The following is a 19,539-nucleotide window of genomic DNA, read 5'->3' on the forward strand; positions in this document are numbered from 1 at the left end:
CAAGTCCAATACTTATTTACTTGTTTATTTGATAAATTTCTCGAGGCATACGTTGCTGCAGAGCTGGTAAGTGACAAGTCAGTACGCAGTGCGTCTACTAGATCTGTCATTTGTAAGTTTATGCACGGAAGGCCAAGAAACCGTCAAGCCTTGGCTGATTGATGTTTCACACTTCACTCAACAATGTTTCACTGTTACGGCGGTGGCCAGTTTTATGGGCGGAGGAAACCGGAGTGCCTGGAGTATTCCCCCGACTTTGGCACGTTACTGACGAACTTTCCCACTGCGATCTTGTTGCACAATCGGTGGTCTTACAAGGTTACACTGCGCAAACGGCTCGTCAACCATTTATAGTCATAAAAAAATGGACAAATGTGCTGTCCACGGTTGATCCCGCACCTCTAGTGGTTAGGAACCATGCACCTCCCTCCCCCTCCACCGCAACCCCCCACCCCCGTCTTCCCACAGACCCAATCCGTCGTTCGGTGCATCGATGTCTTTCAGTTTTAGTCGCGTTGCTAGTCTGTATAGTGTCTTGTCTGACATCAACGTTGAGTTTCTGATGTACGTGTTGCTTAACTGTAAAGTCGAGTTTATGGTGTATATGTTGTTTGACAGTAGCCTCGAGTTTATGGTGTACATGTTGTTTGAAAGTAACCTCGAGTTTATGGTGTACGTGTCGTTTGAAAGTAAACTCGAGTTTATGGTGTACATGTTGTTTGACAGTAGCCTCGAGTTTATGGTGTACATGTTGTTTGAAAGTAACTTCGAGTTTATGGTGTACGTGTCGTTTGAAAGTAAACTCGAGTTTATGGTGTACATGTTCTTTGACAGTAGCCTCGAGTTTATGGTGTACATGTTGTTTGAAAGTAACCTCAAGTTTATGGTGCACGTGTTGTTTGAAACTAACGTCGAGTTTATGGTGTACGTGTCGTTTGAAAGTAGCCTCGAATTTATGGTGTACGTGTCGTTTGAAAGTAAACTCGAGTTTATGGTGTACATGTTGTTTGACAGTAGCCTCGAGTTTATGGTGTACGTGTTGTTTGAAAGTAACTTCGAGTTTATGGTACACGTGTTGTTTGAAAGTAACTTCGAGTTTATGGTGTACGTGTTATTTGAGAGTAACCTCGAGTATATGGTGTAGGTGTTGTTTGAAAGTAGCCTCGAGTTTATGGTGTACGTGTTGTTTGAAAGTGACCTCGAGTTTATGGTGTACGTGTTGTTTGATAGTAGCCTGGGATTTAAGGTGTGCATGTTGTTTGAAAGTAACTTCGAGTTTATGGTGCACGTGTTGTTTGAGAGTAAGCTCGAGTTTACGGTGTACATGTTTGACAGTACCCTCGAGTTTATGATGTGTATGTTGTTTGAAAGTAACCTTGAGTGTATGGTGTACGTGTTGTTTGAAATTAATGTCGAGTTTATGCTGTACGTGTTGTTTGACAGTAACCTTGAGTTCATGGTGTTCGTTGTTTGAAAGTAAGCTCGAGTTTATGGTGTACATGTTGTTTGAAAGTAACCTCCATTTTATGGTGTGCATGTTGTCTGAAAGTAACCTTGAGTGTATGGTGTACATGTTTTTTGAAAGTAACTTCGAGTTTATAGTGTACATGTTGTTTGACACTAACCTCGAGTTTATGGTGTACATGTTGTTTGACAGTAACCTCGAGTTTATGGTGTACATGTTGTTTGACAGTAACCTCGAGTTTATAGTGTACATGTTGTTTGACAGTAGCCTCGAGTTTATGGTGTACATGTTGTTTGACAGTAACCTCGAGTTTATGGTGTACATGTTGTTTAAAAGAAAAGCGCATTAAAGCTGAATTTGAATACATGGCCTCACCTGTCAGAAGATCTGTTATTTTTGAAATTACGCGGATTAAACAGATAATTGCTGTATTGGAGACAATTTTATAGCAAAAAACGAATATATCAAATGATATAAAAGTCATTTTTTATTTCACCTGCAAACGGATATTACGATAAATAATGTCATAGATAAGAATTCATCTATGCTGCGCAACATGACTGAAAACATAAACTAACAATGCTTGACCATACGTGAACGGGCTAAGAATTTCTTCACTATGGCAAAAAGAATCAACATTCAAGGTACGAAAAGTGAAGTGTAGACTCAATATAAAGTTATTTAAAAAGTTTATGAGAAGAATTTCATACAGAAATTACCCAGCGTTCCTAATTTACAGCTCATACTCATGGCTGCATGAAACTATGACTTGAAAGCAAAGCAAAGGAAATCTATAAATATAGAATTATATAATTACACAACAAACTTCCCTTGATTACATTTTCTTTAACAGAATGAAATGTATCCCAATGTATAAATGCAATACTGGTAGTGTAATGATGGTCAAGTGAATTATTTTACATAACGTTTTCTGTGTTCTAGAATTCCTTGACCACCTCATGTAAAGTTGTACACTTGGACATAAGAGCTATGAATAATGACCTTAACTTTTGAAGTAGGGAAGAAACCTCTTTTTTATCATAACGGAATGACCAATAACGCCGATATATTGCTGAGTTCCAACTGTGTTTTCTTCACAAAAGTGTAGCATTGTCATTCACATCGCTGTATACAAATCTGATGTTTATGACATTCGGCTAAGACAGAAACGAAGCATTATTGATAATCTGCAGCTGTATCCAGTTGTTACACGGTACATATACATGTCCTCCGTTTTTGTATAGTTATTTTTATTCGGATTATATTTATAATCGCGGTAAGTTTGCACCCCGAGAAAATCGGAGAAAGTGTTCAGATCTCAATCGTCTGATGTAATCTCACTCAGAATGCCGCTTGTGTCCAAGCAAAGCTGTTTCCGGAGGTCCACGCGGGCGGCCACTGCTGACCCGAGGCCTGTGGTGACGCACCGGGCGCTGGTTGCCCATAAGGAGCCATCATGTTGCCCATCATCGCACCGGCGCCCTCTGCAGGTTCAACCTCTTGTACTTGAGGTGGTTCTACTTCCAAGCCAGGGGTGAGTGCCCTAATGGGCGGCTGACCACCTCTGGGAAATGCCTGCATTGCCGCCTGGTGCATTGGCATTGCCGCTTGTCCGCCCATCTGCCGCTGGAGTCCGCGAACAGAACCCATAAGTGGCGCCTGGAGCATTGCTGTCTCCATCTCTGCCCCAAATCCCACTTGTCCTTGGATAGCATTGGGTAAACTCACCATGTGAAGGCCGGACATGGTGAACGCGCCGGCCTGAGTCTCAACGGCTTCGGCCGCTTCAACTTCTCCCCCAGGCATTAGTGACTGGAAACCTCTCCCGGTGTTTGCGTTCTGGACGCCGGAACTAACTCCCGGAATCATTGGTGTGTACACCCACGGAGCGACCTGTGGGGCGTTATTCACTGAGAGATTGGGCAGGACAGGCTGCATTGGACCGGGCTGTGCGTGCGGGTTATTACCTGGCAGCACTGCTGTGCTGGCCGGAGCAGCTTCAACCGGCTCAGTTTCCGGAGCCTGGGCGATTGTCCCAGCCAATCGTGGACTGTTGTCTGTTATCATTTGTTGTTCAGTACCAGCATTGCCGGACGATGAAGCCGAAGCTTTTGAGCCTATGGTATTGCTATCTAACCGAGCTTGTTGTCCTACATTCCTTTGTGGACTGACCTGTAGAGGGGCAGCATTGTTATTCACCTGACCTTGTGAAGGAGCTTGTTGCAAAGCAGTAAATCGTGGATCTGTCGGCTGAGATAAAGGTACATAATTACCAGGCGCTTGTGGCAAAGCGTAATTGTTGGCCGAAGCTTCTGGGAGGGTGTTGCTGACACCTGGACCTCCGACTACAACATTAATGGTCTTGGGTGGCGAAGCTTGTTTATTGGGGCTGCTATTAGCAGGAGCTTGCTGAATGGCATTGTTGTTGTTGTTGGTGTTAAGGGCAGATGCCTGGGGCTGTTTGCCGCCTGTAGCTTGACCCGGGGCTTGCTGAGGCGCAATCACACCTTCGGCCATTTCTGGGGCTTCCACCTCAGGGGCTGCTGTCGGCTCAATCTCCTGGTTAAGCACTGTGGACAGAAGAACAATGACGGAAATTAGTTTTTCTGAGATTACAGTTATGACCTTCCATAATTTATGTGTTTGTTTGGTTAGGTCATTGTTGGATTGGTTAAGTCATTGTAGGATTGGTTAAGTCTTTGTTGGACTGGGGTGCTTCATCGTTTACAATAACATTTGAAGACACTAGATAGTCACATACCCACACCGCACGTCCTGGTGGTTAGTATGCTAGTGCAGAGCAATAACCCAGGAGCCTGTCACTAATGGGATCGCTGTGAGTCCGTCCAACTCGTGCTGGCTTCCTCTCCGGCCGTACGTGGGAAGGTCTGCCAGCAACCTACAGATGGTCGTGGGTTTCCCAAGGGCTCAGCCGGGTTTTCTCCCACCATAATGCTGGCCACCGTCGTATGAGTGAAATGCTCTTGAGTAAAACACCACTCAATAAATAAATAAATAAATAAATACCTCGACACCAGGGCAATCAGTACTAGGTATTTAGCATCAAAGGGATACAGAATCGACGTTGACTGGCTGACAGTGGAGAAAGGGCTTCCTGGGCCTACGTCACTCTTGAATAAATGTATCATACCTAACATTCAGTTTAGTCCAGGCATAGACTTCTCTCACGCCAGCCAATCAGAATCGATTCTGTATCTCTCTAAGAAGAAAACTAAACCCAGTAGTGCCAACATTTGTTATTTTAAAAACGCCAGGCACGCCTTCACCCGGGTGTTCCTGTTACAAAGTCATGACTATGAACGAGCCTGACTTTCTTTCAGATCATTAAGAGTTAATCTAGTTTAAAACAATGTACTTAATACGCAGGACAAAAACAGTCACGGTTAATGACAATTTCCACCTGTCATGTAGTGCAGTGCTTGGTTAGGAAACAACACCCAATCAATCATGAGGTTGTATGTTGCTTTGGACAAGATAAAGGGGCCCACATGTTATATTACCGTCTTATACATATCCTCAACATGCACATGTACTGCCCATGGCAGAACGCAATGGCGTTAAGGCTGCCATGAATATAAAAAGACATTAAGACAGAGTATATGATGTACATGAGAAGAAAATGGGCCTGGTAACTTGCATTAAAAGAAAAGTCGTACGGACTCCATTTAAGAACACATAGCATTACTGTCCAATCAAATGAGAACTAAACCATGCTGATGTACAGTGGCCTTAACGAATAACCGTAATTAACACTACTTATTATCGGAAGAACTATTTTAAATCTTCAGTATTTAACATGTGTCGAATGACTTTTCTTCAGAATTTCTTTTTATTTTATCATGTTTTTAATTTTGTTCCTGTAACTTGAACTGTTAAAGTTGACTAAGCACATATGCTCATTTAACTCTAAATTCCGACTGTCGTAAGCTAATCATAAAAATTCACTATCGACATATAACATGAAGAGTTGAAAATATTTTGCCTTTGTTTAATAAAACATACTCCAACAACTTTCTTAGGTTGCCACATTCATCAAAGTGTCTTCAACAAAGAGGTGAATGGTGGCGTAAGGTTAGTCAAAATGTTGTGTTGTCAACACATTTAATAAACAATGATTTAAACAGCGTAAAGAACCAGATATCGGGGACGCTTAGTCCACCAGCAGAGTCAGGTTTATGTAAATCGAGGATTTTTATTATACTGTTTGTTAGAAAACTTGTCAGATGTGAACCCTGCCAGAGAATAACTGTTGTGCACTGTAATATAAGTACACAGCAAGGAACGTGAACAAAGTTTATTTCTGATTTACGTTTCTGCTAAATGTAAACCCTGCCAGAGAATAACTGTTGTGCACTGTACTATAAGTACACAGCAAGGAACGTGAACAAAGTTTATTTCCGTTTTACGTTTCTGCTAAATGTGAACCCTGCCAGAGAATAACTGTTGTGCACTGTAATATAAGTACACAGCAAGGAACGTGAACAAAGTTTGTTCCTGATTTACGCTTCTGTTAACAATGTTCAACAATGCAGATGTTTTACTATGTTAAAACGTGATGCCGTAGCACTGTTTAATACAGAACAAGTGTATAGCAGGGTGCTGATGGCTGATAGTCCCGCTCCGTATTTTTGGTAGTAGACAATTAAGGTTTTGAATGGAACGATGGTGCTGTCATTTTTGTAAAGCAATACTTGTCAGAAGAACTGTGAAGTTAAATACCTGATGTAGGCGTGAAGCGGATTTTTGTGGCTATAAAGTTTGTGAGTACATGTCGCGTGGTTGGATGTAACAACAACAACATAATGTTTATGTTAAGTAGCAGGAATGTGTCATAAATATGTGCTTTTTCATTGTTTTATGTTCTCTGCTGTATCTGTAGTTTGTTGTTTAAGAAATATGAGTAGTGTTTAGTGCATATATTGCAGAATTACGTGAAATAATACATTCCGATATAAAACTTTGGTTTTGGTAAATTACCGTAAATTTTCGTATTGCCTGATACTTCATAAATAGTAAGGTAATTCAGCGTTTGTTTGTTTTCACTCCAGCTTGAACCTGATAACTACTGATAACATCATGGTAACAAGTGATTACCAATCTGTAGGCCAGTGTGACCATTATGAGCCATCTCTGTGTGATAGTCCTGAAAGCTGTCTACGTATGGTTGTGAATGACGGTATCATAAAGCCAGATATCAGTGTACATTCTAATGACCATTTGTGTTGAATTTATCGTCTACACAGGGTAATATTTCCGTATTATTTATGCACCTGAAGCAGCTTATGATAACTAACAACTTATGATACACATTAGTTTAACAACTGACACCTGTTTAGTGGTAAGTGAACATACATATGACCAAACAAATATAATGGAAATGATATGTATTCGACTTCGTATACATGATATGCAGGTTGTGTTCACCATACATTATTAGTACTCATTTTAACACGTGTCATATTGCTGGCTGGCTTTTTATGCTTCAAGAACTGCATATATTTTTTCCAAGACGGAAAATGTATGACTAAGTTATATTACATAGTGTTATATTATATCCGGATAGAGATCTCATTAATGACTACTCGTCGTCAAATGACTGGAAATTTTGTAAGTGCGACGTAAAACTACAAGCATACATACGTTTACATATTTCTCATTGCGTATTAGCAACCTGCGGATGGTCGTGGGTTTCTCCCAGGCTCTGTCAGGTTTCCTCACACCATAATGCTGACCGTCGTCGAATAAGTAAATTTTTTTTTAAAAAAAGGCGTAAAACACCAATCAAATAAATAAACCATTACGCATTAAACAGACAAACGCGCATGTTCCTGATACTTCCTCGTAACTATAAGCAAACGCAGCCCACATGCAAGATACACATTTTATAGTTTACTAAAACATTCTTCTTTTTAGGTTGTACATTCCCGCGCCCTCATTTCTGGCCGTTAACACTGTGTAAGGTTCGACGGAGCATAGATTTATAGTCTTCCCCCTACATCTTACGTCATCTTCCACTTTGGTTGGCGGCAGGTATACGAGTGTCTGTTTTGACGCCCAGATTTATGATGTACTATGACCTTATGTTCATGGAGAATAACAAATTTGCTTGTATAACGAACACATAAGAAAAAATAAGAATAAGCAGAAAAAAAGTAACAAACAATACAAGAATTGCATGCAGTTTCACGGCTTCCAAGCAGTCTTCACGATTGGTTTCCAGTTTCTGCTTCAGCACAGAGCAGTTTGCTTCCTGGCAATGATGTAACAGCCAATCAGCAAGGCAGCGATTCTGGTATATTACAGTCACGGACAGTTAGCTGGACAGTCAAAGAGCATATAATTGTCTAGTTACCCTCTATGTTTATGTTAAATGAATGGGGTTGGATTTCTAATTCTAAAATAGGGTTATGCCATTTAAACACTTGTAGGAGAAAACTGTTGATAGTAGCTTAACACGGTTCAACCTCCACGAAAAGACCATATTTGAGGCTACAGTTTGGTCAACTTGCAAATTTCTAGATCTTATACTTTTCCATTTACAGGCCATTAAAATTAAGTAACCTGAAAACCCTAAAATCACATTTGAAATGTGTCTCAAAAAGTTACAATCACAGGCAAAAAAAGAAAACCAGTTGCGAAATACAGTGGAGTACTTAAAAATTATATCACAATTCAAAAGTTTTTATAACTCCTATATTCGTGCAATGGCGAGCGTCTAAAATTGTTAACACATTTTAATGTCTTACTCAAAGGTTCAGTTACTAGAATCGCTCTACACGCGTAAAATGTTTTAGAAGAATGCGTCCACTTTTTCTTCAGAAGACGTTTGGCGGTTTTGCTTCAAATCCAAAATGGTCCCAAACCGAGTGCCCTAGAAGAACCTTGACCACATGTAGGTTATCGGTGTTTGATCGGATTTAACTCTAATGCTCCAGAAAAATCAACTGGGTCGGGCCAACATACTCAAACAAGAAACATCAGCCATCTTCCGGAATATTGAAATCTGAGACAACATGATTCGCCAGAAATAAAACTTTGCCTGGGACATGGTCGGCTACAAAGCTGTCTCGTATATACATGTACATAACTTTGCAAATACAAAAATTAAAAAATGATTGGGACATGCATGAAGACTATTGTTTGACAACCAGAATAAGAAATGCCATTTTGTAAAATCGGTTGACGAGCTGCACTGTAAATGTACGGGAAATTCGACGACGAGTGTATTTGATTAATATCATCGCACTCACACATATACATGTACATGTGTTAATTACACGCGACTCGCGTCAGACAAAGACCACGTGAGTCTTACCATTGGCCTACCCTGCTGGAGGGTGTAATTAACAAAGATCAGGATTTACCGATCTAAGGTGAAGTAAAGGGCAATGAACAGTCCAGTAAAAGACAACAAAACAGGTATGAATTACCAGATAAGTCAGCGATACGCTTGCTGTCTCTATGTGATTTGTACACCAGCATTTCCATGATTTCGGCATGCAATGCATTGCGAATGAATATCTAACATTTGCTGATCAAATCAACATGATTAAAAGATAGATTTTAGATATCCAGTTATAACAGAGACCGAATTATAATAGAAATCAAATCATATATAATTCGAATATCGAAAGATCGGGGAGAGTGAATCTTTATGTAGCAGATTAGACTTTGTGAGAACACCTTTATACTTACATAGCGACAGCTGATTAGGTTGCGCCTGTCGCCGACTTCTTGGTGCTGCAAACGTTAGAGAGACCAGGAACAAGGCGAGGACAATCCTCCAGAGCTGCACCCTGCACACTTGTGGGCCCATGGCAGGGAAAAGCGACATTATTCTGAGGTTGATCAAGAGCTGTGAGGGTCGGGGACAAACGACAGACTAATATACATGCCGTTAGGCTTTCCCTAGATGACTAGGGGCTGCTTTTTGTGAGATTTGCTTTGCACTCGTTGTGGTTAAATCGGGAACATCGACGGCTATAAAACGAGTTTGAGGTTCCTAATTATGCCTTGCTCGCTGCAATTATCTCGGACACAAAACAGACTCGATTAACAAGCCAAGCTAATATTATCTTATCACAGAGTCGCACGTGCGGCGGAAGGTTTACCGGTTTGCTCCACCCACGGCTTTAATGAGGCTGTCTGGCTAAATTTACATTGCCTTCCCATGATGCACAAGGGCAGTTCATTAATAGTTATGTGCTTCTTTTTGCAGTGCCTCTGGTCAGTTGATAGATTCAGTATAGCCCATCTTGCATTACAAATGATGTATTTTCCAAGTTAAACTTTGCTGTCAGTTTGGACACTTTTCATGTTGACAAACTGCTCTCACATGACTGTAAATTCCAGCCAGTTGCGTGATTATATGTACATAAGAAAGGCGTGGTAAAACATTGCCGCAGTTAAACATAATGCTTAAACGAATTGTCTATGTAATTCGAAGTTAAGTCAGTACTATGAAGTTATAGCAGGTTCTTTTATTTACACTGCATTTGTCTATAGATTAACAACATTTTTCATAGTAGAGTACATCTATTTACACCATTTTCACCTGTCGTTATACATAGATCAGAATATCCTGTATGAATGCAGGGATTTTATAAAGTGCACTTTCCCCGACATTATATGACGTAATGGTTGAAACAACTGTAATGGCTTAGTTTCCTGTTGTTCTCTGTAAAACCGCTCCTGCATGGACAAAAAATTACAAGTCTTTTCCGTGTTATTTTAGGACGGAGGCGTTATTCAGTCAGGTGATATATCATAACGCACCCATATAGCAAAAGAAAATGGATTTATAAATATAGCATGTCAAACAGGACAATTGTTTACGTGGAATTTAAATATACGTGGAATTTAAATACTCCTCGGGCTGCATATATATATATATATATAATATGTGTGAATTTGTACATACATGTTTGTATATAATGTTCGACGTGTGTCCCGCCAGGTTACGTATCCTGAACTTTGCCAGCAACTGCACCAGCCTGTGAGCGGTGAACAAGGGTTGGGCTATGGCGGATGTTGAGTTTACACGTTTGTTTATTTCATTATTTATTTACTTTGATTGGCGCTTTCTCCCGTACTCAACACGGTAGCGGTAAGGTTTTTGAGAGGATAAACATTGTAAGCCTGCAGGTATCCGCGGTAAAACTGAAGGAAGCCGCGTAAACCCAAAGTAATTCCCCACCCCCCCCCCTCCCAAAAAAATTTAGAGTATAATATTGAAACAGTATTATTGTTAATAGGGATTACACTTTCTGAATATAGCACAGGTTCTAGTGCTGAAACAGTATTATCGTTAATATGGATTACACTTTCGGAATATAACCAGAACTCTGAGGTCGCTGGTTCGAAACCCGCAGTGATCTCAGCCAAAGGTCTGCAGCAACCTGCGGATGGTCGTAGGTTTCCCCCCGGCTCTGCCCGGTTTCCACCCACCATAATGCTGGCCGCCGTCGTATAAGTGAAATATTCTTGAGTGCGGCGTAAAACACCAATCAAATAAATAAATCATTTGTGATCATCAGAGAGGTAATGCATGTTCGCTGTAAAGTCTACCGGTCAACTACCTTCTATTTTTGTGGAAGGCCTGTTGGTCAAGTGGTCGAGTGGTCGAGTGATCTAGACGGTTGACATGTATTGCTGGCTATTTGGTGTTTGAATCTGAGGAACCTGAGGTCGCTGGTTCGTAATCCGCAGTGGTCTCAGCCAAGTTTCTGAGCTCTGGATGGAACCATCCACTTTGCTACATATGTCTGGCCATCCTTCCGAAGGACAAAAAACCGTTAGACTGTTCCGTCAGGTGGTTCTCATACGACAGATACGTAAGGTCACGTTTCGTTTTATTGTTTCAGTGTGAAAATATTCAGAGGTACGCTGAAGATCTTCGGAAATGCGTGAGACGTTTTCGGAGATGCGAAAAGGGTCTTCGGAGCTGTGTAAAGGATCTTCGGACTATCTCCATAGGCATAATTGATCTTCAGGGATATATAAAACATCTTCAGACATGGGTAAAGGTTCATCAAAGATGCTAGAGATGGGTAAAAGATTAGTCACTTAAAATGGATCTCCGGCCGTACGTGGGAAGGTCTTGCAGCAACCTACGGATGGTCGTGGGGGTCTCCAGGGCTCTGCCCGATTTCCTCCCACCACAATGCTGGCCACCGTCGTATAAGTGAAATATTCCTGAGTATGGCGTAAAACACCAATCAAATAAATAAGTAAATATATAAAAATGGCTGCCAATCCATCAATTGTCCAAACTAACAACCAACCAGTCAATCAATCACTGAGAGGTTATAGTAAGAAAAAAGTCAATATAATGTGACTGGGTGGGGTGTCATCTGGTGTCTTCGGCATGATACTTCAGTGGAGAAAGCACTTTGGCAGCATGGACTCACCCTGCCACAAGAAGATAAAGTATACGTACACACCTGATGGCTCATAGTTGTAACTGAAAGAATGTAAAACCCCAAGCATACACGCATATGCAGGTCACATGTCTGACGTGTTCATTAGTGCAAAATCGTTTCCTTTGTTGTCTATGAGTAAAGATCCAATAGCAAAAACACACTTAAATTTATCTAAATCCTGTCCATAGTGACAAAAATAGCTGTCAATGAACATAATGCACTAGGAAGGTTCGCAAATAGATCTTGATAAAAAGCGGAAATATATCGTTGAGAACGACACTATGACAAGATTAATTCTACTATGCTAAAAGGCCAAGTGGTTAGCATACTTACGCACCTCTCATCAAATGCGGTTGCTCTGAGTTCATCCTCATACAGGCTTCCTTACCTTATTTATTTTGTTTATTTTAATGCCATACTCAAGATTTGTATATTTATTCGATGGAGGTTAGTTTTATAACTGCATTGAGGAAACCGAAGTGCTTGGAGTAAACCACCGAGCATTAGCAAGTTGGTGACGAACTTCCCAACATACGCCATATTGGTGTAAGACCAGAGAGTTTCAGCGAGAACGCAAAAGGCCACACGAGTACCGTCTGTGTCAACGAGACTCCACAAGAACGTAGAGGGAGAAGGAGAGGATGGGGGCATTAATGCTTTTCCTGTCCAAGTCAAAACAGCTTTAAAGCCGCCGTACTGGAACACTTGCCGCCTCTGATAACTGAGACAAATATATTATGTTTGTAGTGCCAGGAACTCGTCGAGTAGTGACGGCGCTTTCCGCAATTTATTGTTTTGCCAAACATTAATTACTATTTACATGTATAATCTATTGCTCTCTGATTGGCAATTGGCCATGGGTTAAGTGGCGTGTAATTTGCTAGCATTTAAGAATTTACATGAACAGAATAAAACTGTAACTGGGGAAAATTAAAAAGAGACCGCATTTCACCAGTTACGTGTGACGATTTACCGCTGCTTTTATTCTCTACACTAAGTCTTTTATTACCTTGTAATTATGTATATAAATTCGCTTATCTTGGGATTAGACGCCGTATAAACACAGCGCAGTTCTAAAATCGCGGGGTTAGACTACGTATAAACATGGCGCAATTCTAATATCGTGGAGTTAGAGCCGTATAAACATTGCGCAGTTCTCATATCGCTGGGTTAGAGGCCGTATAAGCATGGCGCAGTTCTAATATCGCGGGGCCAGAGGCCTAATAAAAATGGCTCAATTCTAATATCGCGGAGTTAGAGCCGTATAAACATTGCGCAGTTCTGATATCGCGGGGTTAGAGGCCGTATAAACATTGCGCAGTTCTGATATCGCGGGGTTAGAGGCCGTATAAACATGGCGCAGTTCTCCTATCGCGGGGTTAGAGCCGTATAAACATGGTGTAGTTCTAATATCGCGGGTTAGAGGCCCTATAAACATTGCGCAGTTCTGATATCGCGGAGTTAGAGGCCGTATAAACATTGCGCAGTTCTGATATCGCGGGGTTAGAGACCGTATAAACATGGCGCAGTTCTCCTACCGCGGGGTTAGAGCCGTATAAACATGGTGCAGTTCTAATATCGCGGGTTAGAGGCCGTATAAACATGGTGCAGTTCTAATATCGCGGGTTAGTGGCCCTATAAACATTGCGCAGTTCTGATATCGCGGGGTTAGAGGCCGTATAAGCATGGCACAGTTCTAATATCGCGGGGTTAGAGGCCATATAAACATTGCGCAGTTCTAATATCGCGGGGTTAGAGGCCATATAAACATGGCGCAGTTCTAATATCGCCGCCTTGTTAATTTTAGACAGTGGCAATAGAAGCGTAACATACTTTCTTGTGGCAAGATATTGTGTATAGTATAAATATGGACCTTTACATGTTTAAACATAAATTGGTGTGGATTAAGCACAGGGTTTGACATATCAGTTACTACATACAAATGTAATCTGTAAAACAAATGACGACTTTGGTGACTCCTGACTACTTCTACTTTCAGGTGAGTATCTTTTTTTAAAATTGTATATGATTTTTGGAGATTGTGATGCTAATTGCATTGATGAAACTGGTCTTTGGGAACTTGACTTTGAGTATTGTTATACTGGTTGATGACCTGAACTTGTGATTTGCATACTTTACATATTACTTTGTCATGTAGCTGGCAAATTTGCTGACCTAAAGCCGCCTGAAGAACTAGCGGTAAGAATTGGAATCCGGTCTGCTTTTTCACTGGAGAAAAGCTCGTCCGCTGCGGTGTAAAACATTACGCATGAGTCAGCAACTGTGTCTTAAACACTGTTAAAATCAGTCCAGATAAAGCTTTTGAACATATTCAGGAGTTCTCGAACATGCAAAAAGTTGAACTGTAAATGCTTATAACACAGGAGCCTCTCACCATTGCAGTCCTTGTGAGTTCAAGTCCAGCTCAAGCTTTCTTACTCTGCGGTCAGACGTGGGAAAGTCTGGCAGAAAACCTGCAGATGGCCGTGGGTTCCCCCGGGCTCTGCCTGGTTTCCTCGCACCATAATGCTGACTGGCGTTATATAAGTGAAATATCCTTGAGTACGGCGTAAAACACCAATCAAAAGAAAATACATGCCTATAATGATGGAGTGTATACTACACTAATATATGCCCAATTATAACAGTCATATCCTACGCAAATTAAGCGTAAAGAATGCAGCCTATACCGTGTAGTCATTTGTCAGCTATATGCATATACATTTACACACTGTGCAGCCGAAGGATGAATAAATTAGCATATTCATGAGCTGATGTAGGCGTTCTGATCTCCTCACCTCATGGGTCGGTTAACTGAGGGCATTAGTAATTACACTGCACAGTTGCAAACAAACCACGATACAATAATATAAGAAAATACTTGCAGCCAGGAGTAAAAGTAGAGTAGCAAAGACAGTGTGGTAATTGGCAAATGGTCACAAGTAGTCGGTGCATACACATTATACCAACGTGTTGAATAGGGTCACAAGTAGTCGGTGCATACACATTATACCAACGTGTTGAATAGGGTCACAAGTAGTCGGTGCATACACATTATACCAACGTGTTGAATAGGGTCACAAGTAGTCAGTGCATACACATTATACCAACGTGTTGAATAGCCATATACAGCCTGATATTTCGTCGACATAATCAATATTGTCAATACGTGCATTGGTAATTTGACGACGTCAATCGTTGGGGCCATGTATTCGTCGCGTTAAACTAGATCACCACGTTAGATACACAGACAGCTGCAATCAAATCGCAACTGAGATGCATATTTTGAGTATCCACAACTTATAAAGTGGCATATGATTCCAATCACTCAATTGTCTAGGATATTCCTTACCTCTTTCCACTATCGTTGGTAACGGTTTCTGTTTCAGTCAAATCAGTCTTACTTTCTAATTTTATATACTTTCTAAGTTCTTTGGTGGTTTGTGTTAAATATCGTTTTTAGAATTGGCCTTATGATTATTTAACTGTGCCTCCCACCAATGCCGTCGATGTGAGTTCAAGTCCAGCTTATGCCGGCTTCCTCTCCGGCCTTACGTGGAAAGGTCTGACAGCAACCTGCGGATGATCCTGAGTTTCCCCGGGGCTTAGCTCGGTTTCCTCCCACCATAATGCTGACCGCCGTCGTAAATGAATAAGTACAATAGTCATGAGTACGGCGAAAATCAATAGAAACATTTGGAAATATCTCCTATTTATTTAGAGTTCACAATCTTTACGAAGATGTTACTTCAAATATAGCAGGCGTTATGTAAGACAGTCCCATGTGAAAACTGGCGAAATCTCTTAGACGGCTCAGTCTTCATAATTATCATATTTCCGATAACGCAGACGTCAGAATCATTAGCACGATACCCACCACGTTGAACGGTGTCCTATAATGAAAACAAAACAAAACAGAATTTATATTCATGTCACTTTTACAATCGACTTAATTAAATCAGACTTCCATTGTTTGTTTCTATGAGGCTTAGGGTTGATTACAGCTTCAACTTTCTGTCGCATCATGTTGGTATCTCTGTGCGGTAGGCCGGACCGATGCCAGCGTATTTATAGTACTTCTTAACTGGAGCACCATGCCAAAAAACAAAAGATATGTCATGAAGTTGACTTTCAACATAGTCTTGGTACATTTGCAGTGTTGGCACTAGGTCAACTTCGTCTACCTTTATTCAATATTTTATGACTAGATTGTTGTTTTAATATAATTAAGGGCGTACAGCACAGACGGTAAAACCAGAGCAGTGGCGGCAGTGTGATAGCTGGCAAGTGGTCCAAGTGAACGGTGAAACACTGCTTCTTGTGCAGCATGGTGAGTAAAACCGGAGCAGTGATGACAGTGTGATAGCTGGCAAATGGTCACATGTAACCAGTGAAGTATGACCTCTTGTCAATTTGGCTCAGTCAGTTGTTCATGTAACTGCATGATGGTGGCAAATCACACGCTCTCTAGCACCATGGCTTCAGCAGAATTGCAATTTATTAGACGTCACTGGCCTAGAATTGTATTAACATACAATAACATTAAAACAAAGCAAAGTCATGCTCAACAAGGCGGCCAGTTTTATGGATTTTGACTGATATGAAATCTTCCAGTTTTGATGAGCAGACAAAGTGGCGTGACTAACGCTTTGTTTGTCTGGCTGTTACCAGGAATATTTGCCCAAAGATGAGAATCTAGTCATCCTAACTGGCATCTTTATAACAATCATCAATCTTCAAGGATATTTCAGGTCAACAGTAGTGTGATCAAATTTCAAAACAATGTTCCGCAGAAATGACCAGTCAGTATTCGAATTGTGCCCTTTCTAAAAGGGTAAATAATGCAGGAAATTAATACGGAGTCATGTGCAAAAAGAGCACTTACTAAGCAGTTTTCAAAGATGTTGGAATAAAAATTTGATCTGTATTATCATTCTGGTTTATATATATGTACGCTGTCTTTATTAAAAACAATTATATGACTCATACAGCTGCGCTTGTATCTGCCGATATATTAAACTGATCAATTTTGTTCAACACGATGCATAGACATACCCTACAGACACGACTTAGTGGAATAAAGACACGACTTAGTGGAATAAAGACACGACTTAGTGGAATAAAGACCCGACTTAGTGGAATAAAGACACGACTTAGTGGAATAAAGACACGACTTAGTGGAATAAAGACCCGACTTAGTGGAATAAAGACACGACTTAGTGGAATAAAGGCACGACTTAGTGGAATAAAGACAGGACTTAAGGTCTGCTTCCACCAGAGCGGTTGCTTTTCCCGCCGCGGCTTGAGCAGCGTTTAAAACATGGTGAAGTGTGCCCACCACATGCGATTCTGACCGGAAATCACAGCGCGAGAAAAGCAAATTTCTGCTTCAAAAATCGACATGGAAACTCATAGAATTCTAATTCGCCTTATCATGTAGCATTGGATATTTTCAACTTCCAAAATTATTGTCTCTTGTAGGTCCAATAAATAATGTATATGTACGCCGACTCAATACACGACAATTTCTACCAATCAATCAAACCAAAGACGCAACGGGAAACGTAGAGAAATCACCGAAGGAGTGACTGTACGCGAAAAACGCTGCGATTATTTGCAGTGCGATTTCCGCTCCGATTTAAGTGGATACGGTTGTACTTATGATGTAACATTGGTGGATAGTTTATAGGAAACTGCGAAGCTCCAGGCAGCCGTTTACCTTTTCCATCTTACCTTTTATTTTTAATACCATAACGAATTTCCTGTCACGCCGTCGTTACGAAAGAGGGATGATTTCAGTTTTGACATAGTAAATCATCTTTACTTGAACCGGAATATACCCAAAAATTCCGCCCAAGGCGTGTATATGTGTAAGTGTCTAAATGTTACGAGTGCAGTTCTTTTTTGAACTATATATTGACGGAGATTTCAGAATCTCTGGCACTCGGCTTCATTCTTGTCTCTAATTCCAGTTATATAACGCGATGTGAGGGGATGTATATCCACCGTGTTGAATTAGATTACCGCATTGGATATATGAACAGTTACAATGAAAGCGTAACTAAAATCCATATATTGATTAACGACGTATGAACTAGCATGACACATACCGCATGATTTGGAATTGATTTAATTCGCTTACCCTAACCATAACATTCCTGGCGTCTTCTTGAAAACAGTTGATTGCTTCTCCTTACCTGAATCCGTCATAATTTCTTATCTTACACACTTTCTTAATTTTTATGGTGTGTGTTGAACATAACCTTGGGAATTGGCTTTACGATTATTGACCCGGAACGAGCAATATGGTCAATGGCTGGTACACACTTTCGACGCTTATATAGCGGATTTTACTTTTCATTTTTTTAAAAATCTGTTTATTAAAGCTTTTTTAATGATGTATTATTTAGTGTGGTGAGTGGCGAAGTATATTTCAAGCAGCGTAAGGGAACGTAATTACAAGTGAACAGTTCAACTGTAATGCGTGCTCTGAATAACACGCGAACGTTACAGCTTAGATTTTACTTACAAAGTTGTTCCCCTTGACACGCTCTTCTCCGTTCTCTCACCGCGGCGAAAATCTGACGTGCTGCTGCCAGATGATGTCGCATCGACCATAGATGTAATCGTTGACTCTTCGGACGTCAACATGGCAGAGCTGATCATCGTGGACTGAGGATCATTCACCAGCTTATCTAATATACTGCTGATAACACTTTCCTGAAGCGCAGCCTCTGATGTTGTAGTTCTTGCTGTTGTTGTTGTTGCCTTTGTTTTTTGCACAATGCCTGATGCAGTCGATGAAGGAGATGCTTGGAAGAGATTGCCCAATATGTTTAGCACTTGATTCTGGCTAAGTGGAGGTTTCTTTGTGGGCTGATTAGTCACTGTAATAGCAGCTGCAAAAGTAGTTTTTCGGCTTTCCCTTGTAGGCCTACTCGAAGAACTGCCTTCTGTCGTTATAAACGTTGACTCTGGCACCACGCGTGTAAATGTCGTAGATGATACATACTTGGATGATTGATTTGATGAAGGCAGTGGTGTCGTGACTGCTTTCTTAAGTAAGACATTGACAATTCCACCCACAATAACTTTAACATAACTCTCTTTCTTTGTAACAGGGGCATCGCTTACAAATGTTGAATCTGGTACTTTGCGCGTAAGCGGTAATGGTGTCACATAGGCGGCTGTTTCAGATGTCAGTGGCGATGGCGATGTGTCCGTAGTCTTATGTAAGACTTTGATAATTCCATCAACGATGTCTCTGACGTAATTTTCCTTCTTTGTTACCGCGGCATCGGTTAAAGACGATATTTCCGGTGCCACTGTTGTTGTTGTTAATGTAGACTGATTTGAAGAGGGCCTGGTTCCATTTTGATAAAGTAAACCTTTAAGAATACTTTGCAAATCTGTTTTCACAAGGACGGGTTTGACAGTTGTTGTTGCTGTTGTGGGGATAGTTGTAGTCTCTAGAGAAGTGAAAGACTTTCTCAACAGTTGCAAAATGACGTTAAAACCTGTCAGATTCAAATTTGAGCTCGCATCATGCAATACGTTTGGCCTTTCCGGATTAGCTAGAACTGGTGATTCACTTGTGCTCTCTTGCATGGGCAGTGTTCGAGGGAAATTCAT

At 40.9% G+C, this 19,539-nt stretch overlaps 2 protein-coding genes across 2 annotated transcripts; one reads left to right on the forward strand and one right to left on the reverse strand.

The window, feature by feature from the left end:
• Positions 1-493: 493 nt before the first annotated feature.
• LOC135477128 (uncharacterized) lies at positions 494-1,144 on the forward strand. The gene has a single exon (XM_064757283.1). It carries the CDS (start codon positions 494-496, stop codon positions 1,142-1,144), a length of 651 nt encoding a protein of 216 aa, XP_064613353.1.
• Positions 1,145-18,432: 17,288 nt separating this feature from the next.
• LOC135477129 (mucin-17-like) lies at positions 18,433-19,539 on the reverse strand. Its single transcript, XM_064757284.1, has one exon. It carries the CDS (start codon positions 19,537-19,539, stop codon positions 18,433-18,435), a length of 1,107 nt encoding a protein of 368 aa, XP_064613354.1.

The sequence above is a fragment of the Liolophura sinensis genome, chromosome 10, assembly GCF_032854445.1.
Source record: "Liolophura sinensis isolate JHLJ2023 chromosome 10, CUHK_Ljap_v2, whole genome shotgun sequence".
NCBI classification, from domain to species: domain Eukaryota; kingdom Metazoa; phylum Mollusca; class Polyplacophora; order Chitonida; family Chitonidae; genus Liolophura; species Liolophura sinensis.